Source organism: Papaver somniferum, chromosome 11, assembly GCF_003573695.1.
Source record: "Papaver somniferum cultivar HN1 chromosome 11, ASM357369v1, whole genome shotgun sequence".
NCBI lineage: Eukaryota > Viridiplantae > Streptophyta > Magnoliopsida > Ranunculales > Papaveraceae > Papaver > Papaver somniferum.
In genome coordinates, this window is record NC_039368.1 from 82,263,137 (window position 1) to 82,272,892 (window position 9,756).

Consider the following 9,756-nt stretch of genomic DNA (forward strand, 5'->3'; position numbering starts at 1 on the left):
GGAAAAAATCAATTGGATTTGCTCATGTTTCGTTTTAAGCATTGGTCAATCAGATTCGGTTCATTGCATCTCAAATACCACCGTAAAATAAGAAAAATTCGAATATTTTTATGGTTTAGTGATGCGTCGCCAATCTTTTCCAGAACACAAAATTGGTTAAAAAGACCAAAATCAACAATTTCTGGGTGAAATGGAAAGTTAGATTTTGATACTGTTTAAATGGACAAAAATGTAAAAATAGGCAGGATGTAACCAGTTTCATCGTGCCCATTTTCAAATATTTTTTCTTATTTTTAATTTACACAGGATGTATCCAGTTTCATCCTTAGTATTTTTTAAATTTAAGTTAGGATGAAACTGGTTTCATCCTTACTATATTTTTTTTTGACCATTTCACCCACACTATTTTTTACTCGTCCATTTGAACCGTGATTTAAAAATATTTGGACAAATGACCCATTTTCCGTTTCCAGAAAAATGTTTCATGTTAACTCTTTTTTTCCAGTGCCAAAGAATTGTCTCCATGACTAATTTCATTTCCAAATAACGGAAGTTAATGTTAGTGCAGGAATTACAAGAACAAGTCGAGAGCGTGTGCGTTGCACAGCAGCTGACGCATATAAGGAATCGTAGGTACCGGATTATGAAATAGAAATTGGCGTTTCTAAATTATTAGTAACAGTTGTATGCATCACCAACTTAGTAACGTCTTTAAGCGTTACTAATTCCCTCCACAGTTACAGGAACGTTTATAAACGTTGCCATTTTAAAACTACCTGTGCTGCCGAAAGATACATGCCCTGCCCCTAACCAATTTTAAATCTGATCCAACTTAAATAAAAACAAGCTTCCAACTTTGCAGCATATTTTGACTACAGGACATTATCAAGCCTATTTCAAAATTTGTTGTTAGTTTTGAAAGCTCCTCGGCCACTCCACTAGTCTACCAATCTATACCTAGTACCTTTCGAAAGCCTTCAAGGCTTCTTCGCAAAACAATTGAGATTAAAGGAAAGGCAGGTCGAGTCAAATTCCAGCTTATCAATTCAAAGAAACTATACCAAACACTTGTTGGAAATTTTGGGTTAAACAAGAGGATGAAAACAGAAACAGAAAATGGTGTACCCCTGACTTCAAGGCTCTTTCGATTCTTTAGACAATAATTCGACCTTTCCCAATAAATTTGGCGAGTACAAACGGTCTCTCGAATTATTCCTTCAGGATTCAATGAAGCCCTAACACCGTAATCGAATTCAAGGATTGTACTTCCTTGACCCGACCAAGAATCACACTGTATAAGGTTCTAATGATGCTTTTTAGAAAAGAAGAAAACAGATTGTTTTTTTGATGTATTGGAATGGGAGAACATCTTCGCTACTTATAGTGATATTCATGCCTGTTGGTAGTGTCGTTTCATCACCAACAGACGCTTCCAAAAGCCATTAATGGTGGCTTATGGAAGAGACGCGCCTGTTCAATTTTAAATGGAAACTTCTAGGTTTTACAAAGTAAAACCAGAAAAAAATTCCACGAGACGCTGTCTCAGACTCTGCTAGGGGGCGTTGCCCCCTAGACCCCCACGACCTGACCGGTCAAGTAGATCACCGTATAACTCTGCGTAGCGGCAAACCTTGAAAATATCCAACATTCTCCCCCTATTTTTAAAAAATGAGAAAAACACAAAGTAAGAAAAAAAAATTTAAATCAGAGTGGCTGCATCACTAAAGTGACTGCCTACGTACCCGAGAGGGATCAAGCCAACGTAGTTCACGCTCAGTTTGGGAAATAAGCATCATCGTTGAAACCAATACATAAATGATAGGTATCTTTTGGATTTGAACCTTCACTTAGTGTAAGAAATTCAAAGCCTTATCGAGGTTCAGTGGTGAAACTAGTCTTGAACCAAGTACCCCTAATGATAAAACCGGAATTTCAACACATATTGATTTCTGAGAATAGTGTGTTCTGTAGCTCGCACATTAATGGCCATGTTCTTAAATCCTGGATTCATGAGTCTTCTTTAGAGAACGGTCTTATTCTTTTAGGAAACGACCTGATTTCCATACTCATATATGTAAGTCTCGAAGGTATTTCTGCGAGAAACCTTGTGATAAAAGTTAGACTTATTAAGGATTTTCATCCATCCTGTTTTCTTGTAGAAAACCAACACTAATTAGAAATGAGAAGTTTTGTATTAGTGCTCCATAATCACCTCCATAACTTGTTGGTACCACATTGAACCTTGTTTATCCTTTCCAAAACATAGGTTGGGTTTCTGTTATGGGTGATCAAACTTCATTCACAGACCTTAGTCCCATTTCATTACACTTTATTGAAACCACTGCCTTTGGTAGACTTTTTGTAAATGGGTCTGCCAAGTTCTTACTTGTTTTAATATAGTTTACTGCAACTACTCCTCTTTTGAGTAATTGTCTTACCATTTGATGTCTAAGACTTGCATGTCTTGACTTTCCATTATAAGTCTTGTTAGAGACATTATAAATAGTTGCTTGATTATCACAATTAATCAAGACCGCTGGACATGGCTTCTTCCAAAATGGGATTTCAACAAGTAAGTTTCTAAGCCATTCCGCCTCCTTACATGCATCGGTTAACGCTATCAATTCTGACAACATTGTTGAGTCAGAAATACAGGTCTGCTTCTTGGAACTCCAAGACACAGCAGCACCTCCTAATGTAAATATCCATCCACCAGTCGACTTGGATTTGGATTCTACATTGTTCCAGGTAGCATCACTGTATCCTTCTAATACAGTGGGATAGCCGTTATAATGCAAACCATAGTCAATGGTTCCTTTCAAGTAAGCCAAAACTCTTGAAACTGCTTTCCAGTGTTCAACTCCTGGGTTACTTGAGAAACGACATAGCAATCCCACGGCATGAGCTATGTCCGGTCTTGTGCAATGCATAGCATACATAAGACTTCCAATAATACTAGAATACTCAAGTGGTGCATGAGTACGCCCAGTGTTCTTCATTAACTTTATAGTAGGTTCTAAAGGAGTAGGGGCTGGTTTGTCATCAAAATGACCATACTTCTTGAGAAATTTCTCAATGTAATGAGATTGGGTTAAAACCAACTCATCTCCCTTTCTTAGGATTTTGATTCCCAAGATCACATCAGCCTCCCCTAAGTCCTTCAAATCAAAGTTAGAGTTAAGAAACTTCTTTGTTTCTTCCACACGAGATATGTCAGATCCAAAAATAAGCATATCATCAACGTACAAACAGAGAATCACACATCCAGAACTATCATGCTTACTATAGATACATTTATCAGCATCATTTACAACAAAACCATGTGACAAAGCTACTTTGTCAAACTTCTCATGCCATTGCATGGGAGCTTGCTTCAAGCCATAAAGAGATTTTACCAATTTGCAAACCTTCTTTTCTTGGCCTGGCAATATGAAACCTTCGGGTTGTTCCATATATATCTCTTCTTCTAAATCACCATTTAGAAATGCGGTTTTGACATCCATTTGATGTATAATTAACTTCTGTGTAGAGGCGTTGCCCCCTAGACCCCCACGACCTGACCGGTCAGGTCGATCACCGTATAACTCTGCGTAACGGCAAACCTTGAAAACGCTGAAAATATCCAACAACACTGGAATCAATAGTGATCATTTATTCCTTGTCGAGAAAAAGAAAAGTCAGAGAATGTCGATATTTTTCACAGTCCAACGTTAGGAACTTTTCCTCTTACGGAAACTCACTTCCTTGAAACTCCTCCTTAAAGTCTTTCCCTATTTTAGTAAACCTCAAAAAGTTTGTTGACCTTAGAAATAAGGCTATTTATTACCTGTGATAGCCGGTGATTTTGTCCTTTTACTAACTTGAACAAATGAACCACTACTAGGCTAACTAGCCACGTATACCTCGATCACCTCGAATAATCTCCTAAAGTTGTGGACAGTGGAATTGTTCTGTTTGTTTTCTTCATAGGACCACCTAAGTGGCTTGATTTTGATAATAATCCTTTTTCTTAAAACAATCAGGCAAAACGATTAATTTATCAGAAGGAAAAAAAAAGGTCTAAATTATATTGTGGTCCTTGGTATTATGAGATCACTGATGATGTAATTGTAATATTTGTATACTATTTCGTGCGAAGTTGAGGAGAATGTCCACGTCTAATCAGGTTTGTTTATGTGTTCGTCGTCGATTGGGTAAGATTGCTGTTTTTATTTTTGGCAAATCGGGAATATAAAAAACAAACTAATTTGGGGAGTTAGAGTCCCTAGTTACACGATGAGCATAGCCATCTAATGTGAATGTATTAAGGCCAAGCATTACGGTGCAGGGCATTATTTCCTATCCCTCAAATAAAGGGAAGCGAAATCACAAGTAAGGCAGCCTCATTATGGTGCCTTTTATCCCTTCCCTACATGATACGGAAATGAGTTTCCATATGACTAGTGCCAAACGGATACTTAGTTTCCGTATAAGTCAACTCGCTGACTTGACCAATACGGTTACTGAGTATCGGTCTCGTAAACACCAGAAACCACACGGATTTCCCATTTCACCTTCTTCTCTATTTTTTTCCTCCTCTCAAAACCTTTCAAACCCCCTTTATCCCCTTTTGATTTTCACAGTGATTCATTGTGATTCTTTGGCTTAAATTAAAAGGGTTTGATCGTTACTCTTAGGTGAAACAAATCCGTTTTTCAATTTCGAATTCCATCCGCATAATCATCAAAGTTGAGTGATTCTAATCTTAGAGTTTAAAATTAATTTGATTTTGATGAAATTGTTGATATTATGTTGGTTAGGTACGTAGTATGCAATGCAATAATATAATTAAAGGCTTTTGTTAAAGAGAGAGGAAAAACAGATCCGAGGAGTGCGAAAATCGTAGTCGACTCGCTAACGAGTACCTATTCAATATTATCTTGTAATTGGGACCAAAATATCCTTACTCAATACACCCATTGACCACATAAAACTCACACCCATCCTCTGAGAAACTCCACCACCGTCGTCTCCACCGGCCCTACCAGTGTTATGCTATAAAACTAGGTGTCTAAGAGAAAAACCATTTTCTAGTCATTTAGTTTGTTATGTTCTTGTTGGTATGTACGAAAAGCTTGGTCAAATTAATCTTGAATAAAGATTGCAGATCAAGTTTACGGTTGCTTTCGTAACTAACTTCGCACTTGATCAAAACCTTTTGGAAACCAAATCCTAAACTTGGATTTCCCCTATTTCCAAACCTTAAAACTCACGAATTGAAATTACAAATCCCAATCAAATACTCGCGTTGATTAAGATTGATGGGCTATTTCTACTAGTGATATCAAATTTGATAATCCATAATAATCTCATTCCAAAAAATTAGAAGGTATTTTTTATTTCTGAAACTAAACCATTCATTGGGATTTTTCTTTCTATTTGTGTGTAATAACAATGAAAAGTCGAAGCACGAATAAAAAGATATATCAATATCAAGTAAGAAATGGGTTTCTTTTAAATCATGAAAATATTAGCTAATCTTTTTATTTTTCATTATTAGGGTTTCAATACCTTGTTTTCCATCACCAGAGTTTCAATATAGAACATAATCACTAAAAACCTATACGAAAGTCATAATTCTGAAGAAGGAATCATGATATTTCCCAAACTTGATATTCATATTGCTAAAGTTGAATAGGGAGTGGTGGTTTAGGGTTATGGAAGGAAGGGCTTGTCGATGATGGTGGTTTCTTTGGTGGTTAGTGGTGCAGGTTCGGCCGGTCATTTTTAGATTTTGGAGGTAGTGCAGTTGTTCAAGGGATGAGGGCGAGTTTTGCACAATTATTGTGTATATTTATTAGGATAATTTTGTCCGAGTTAAAAAAATATATTGAATGGGTCCTGGTCAGTGAGTCGATTACAATTTTTGCATTCCTCGGATCACTTTTCGCTCTCCCTCTAACAAAAATCATAATTAAAACATAGATTTAGTGAAAAATCCATGATTATTAGTTGTTGTGTGTCTTGATTTATGTTGAATGAAATGTTTGTAAACTACTATTTTATCGATGTATAACATTGATTGACTTGTATTTATGTATTATATAGACAAATTGATACTAGTGTTTGTTGTCTGAAAGGGTACATAATGAGTCTAATGCGTGCTTATGTGAGAGTTAAATATGGAATCTATTTGAATACTTCTAGTGATGAAGAAGACAAAGCTTTGCTAATGTTGACACAACTTTGTTTGGATGAGCGGTTGCGTATTATTCGACAACTGGTACCTAGGGAGGTACAGACACGCAGTGTAATAACTCGTGATCGAGTGTGGCATGATGCGAAAATGATGAATGATTATTTTACACCTGAAACTGGTTATACCTCAAGACAATTCAAACAACGTCTAGGCATGAGGGTAGAATTATTCGAGAAATTGTTAGAAAACTTGCTTGAAGTGGACCCAGAATGGAAACAACGTCCGGATGCCACCAGTACTATGGGGTATATGAAATTTGTTGCAGTGATGAAATGTTTATGCAAAAGTACGGCATATGATAGTGTTTATGATTACACTCGTATGGGTGCCACTATAATATACCATTATCTAAAAAGATTTTGCCACACCATTTGCATGACTTTTGGAGAAAGATATTTGCGTGAACCCACTCCTGAAGATGTTCAGAGGTTTCTAGATGAGAATGCGGAACGAGGTTTTCCTAGAATGCTTGGTAGTGTTGATTGTATGCAATGGCCATGGAAGAATTGTCTGATAGCTTGGCAAGAAACTTACCGGGTAAAGAGAAACATAGTAGTATGGTATTAGAGGCGGTGGCATCATACGATTTGTGGTTTTGGCATGCTTTTTTTGGAATGCCTGGATCAAACAAAGATTTGAATGTGTTGGCACACTCTAAAGGGTGTAGCACCTCCATGCAATTATGTCATCAATGGTCACCAATACAATATGGGTTATTTCTTAGCCGATGGTATCTATCCAAAGTTGACTACAATTATATAAGCTTTTAATCAGACATTAGACATTCCCGAGTATGTGAGATTCAACAAGTATCAAACGGCTAAAATCAGAATTGTCGAGAAAGGATGTCGAGCGTACTTTTAGAGTGCTTCAAGGTAAACTCAGAATTTTCGGATCACCGTGTAAGTATTGGCATCAATCTCACTTGAACCTAATTATGAAATGTTGTCTTATTTTACATAACATGATTATTGAGCATGAACATCGGGATACGGATTGGGGCAGAGTTGTTCCTATTTCGATTCCAGAACTTACCAATAATGGTCGTGTATTTATGTCAACTCTGAAAAACCTAGAAATACATCTACAACTAAGAATGGATCTTGTCAAGCACATTGATGCGCGTCCTGGTAGAGGAAGCCAGGCAGGGGATTTGTCTAGTTTGGAGGGTACATATATGGAATACATGGTACTTCCATCATCAGATGGAGATTATGATGATACAGACTTAGAAGAAGAAGTTGTTCTTGGTCAAAACGAGGATGGTGCATTTGATTATTATGGAGATTACAATGATCAAATCCCAGATGAATTTGAACATGCAGTTGAACATGTTTATGGAGACGGACATGTAGAAGACGAATATGAACATGATGAGATGACGATGATGAGGACGATGACGAGGAGGTTGCATACGATGATACAGATTTGTATTATGATGATGATGTTGAGTCATAGGATGTATGATAACCCTTTCACTGTTATGTTTAAAAGTTCGAATGCTACATGCATATGTAGGAGGGACTTTTTTTTTTTTTTTTTAAATTTTGGGCTTCAATTATGTATGCCAATGAATACGTTTTTATTTGATGGCCATATGGTTTACAATTATATATGATTATCCGTGAAATCACTTAAATCTCTTTGTACAGTATATGGATATGTATACTTATCCGCGAAATCTCTTTGTAAAGTATATGGATATGTATACTTATCCATGAAATCTCTTTGTACAATATATGGATATGTATACTTATCCGTGAAATCTCTTTGCACAGTATATGGATATGTATACTGACCACGTATAAATATATCATTTATGGTTTACCAATGAACACATCACTTCGAACAAATCTCTTCTCCTTCTACAAAAATAAACATTTCTTTTGTCCAAGTTATTATTTACAAAACAACACCTTTCTTTCTTAATTATGGTGGGTTATATTCCGGCGGAAGACGAATTGATTGTTAGTTTATGGGTCGATGTTCATCTAGAGAATGAAGAAGAAGATGAACAACTAAATAACACAAACCTTTTGGAGCAATTACTGCAAAGGTTGACTATACATAACGGAAATCCGAATGAACGACCGGTTAAGTATCTGAAAATAAGGTTAAACATTATCACTTCAGACGTGAAAGAATATGTAACGATACAGATAACCTTACATATATTAAGGGTTCCAATACCTTCGGAAATCGTAAGAAACTTACCGGTTACCTACCTGCCAAGTATGTGTATGTGTACTGAATTGTTGAATAATTTAATTGTAAATTGATATTGTTTTCTTTTGTTGTAGGAGCAATGGGCTCTGGAGATTTATGCAAAAAAAAAGGGAAACTTTTTTAAATTTTTTAACTGCTATGTGATTTTGAAAAATAATTTCTCAGAGTATAACCCGTCCACCTTTGATGATTCATCCTATGAATCATCAGATGAAGAGTAAACAATTTAAATAATAATAGGTTTTGTGGGTATATCTCTCTGTAAACCCTCACGAGACATAACTCGTCCAATAGGGTCGCCTATTGGTTTGAATGCTTGTTGCACGTGCTTAGTCTAATCGTGAATCATACGAATATGAAAATAAGTATTATCAATTATTATAAAAGCACATTACATCATGTTCATCAAATTTAAACTCTTATAAAAAGAACAACAACACATACTAATTATTCAAAGGGATATTTTGATTTTGGGTCACAAAAAAATGACCAGAGTTGCATTTGGCTCATGGGAAAATTTTAATTAGAGTTTAGGTCACAAGACCGTAGTTGACCGTCTTCACAAATATAAAAACTGGTTAAGTAAGAAAATGACTAACTAAAATTCAATTTTCAATTTATTTAACTACTATGCCATTTTACTTCTGTTAGATCCGTGTAAGGCAAAGATTAATCTAACGGACAAAAATCAGAACCCAAATCTTCTTCTCCCTCACGACCACCGCGGCCCCTTTCTTTTCTATGTTCATCTTCTTCAACATACCACGGCACCGCCATAAACTAGCTGCAACCCAGGTTTGGCCATTTGGTACATAGAGTGTAGAATATCTGTATACACAGTTGACCTGATCGGAAGTTACATTTTAGATCGAATTCGAACCAGACCAAAAGCTATCTGAATTAATCTTGGTTTTTCAATATAAAATTCCTAAACTTAACATTTTAAATCTCTTTTTTCTCCTCCCCCACTTCTACACCCCTTCACCACCTCCTTCCTCTCGTTTTTGTCTTCATTAAAAACTTACAGAATTGTCCGACGTTATGTTAGGTGGTGGTGGGTTTAAGGAAAAAAAAAGTACTAATGCTAGTAGATTTGATGGTGGTGCTACTAAGGTCATAAATGAAGAAACTGAAAAGAACCCATAGCTAGAAGAGAGAGTTTCATCTCTAATCTATAGTTGATTCAAGTAAGGATTGAGATGTCAATAAGAAGAATTTCCATCTATAATGACTGAATCGTTTACCGAATCAGACCGAGTCAGATTGTTCTTTGTCACAAATCTCAGCTACTA

General features: G+C 36.1%; 1 protein-coding gene across 1 annotated transcript; it reads left to right on the plus strand.

Moving 5' to 3' along the window:
- Window positions 1-6,127: 6,127 nt before the first annotated feature.
- LOC113324684 lies at window positions 6,128-6,805 on the plus strand. Its single transcript, XM_026572982.1, has one exon. The coding sequence runs from the start codon at window positions 6,128-6,130 to the stop codon at window positions 6,803-6,805; it is 678 nt and encodes a 225-aa protein (XP_026428767.1).
- Window positions 6,806-9,756: the final 2,951 nt, after the last annotated feature.

Excerpts from the sequence above, each read along its gene's own strand:
- LOC113324684 (XM_026572982.1), top strand. The coding sequence starts at position 6,128 with ATGAGTCTAATGCGTGCTTATGTGAGAGTTAAATATGGAATCTATTTG.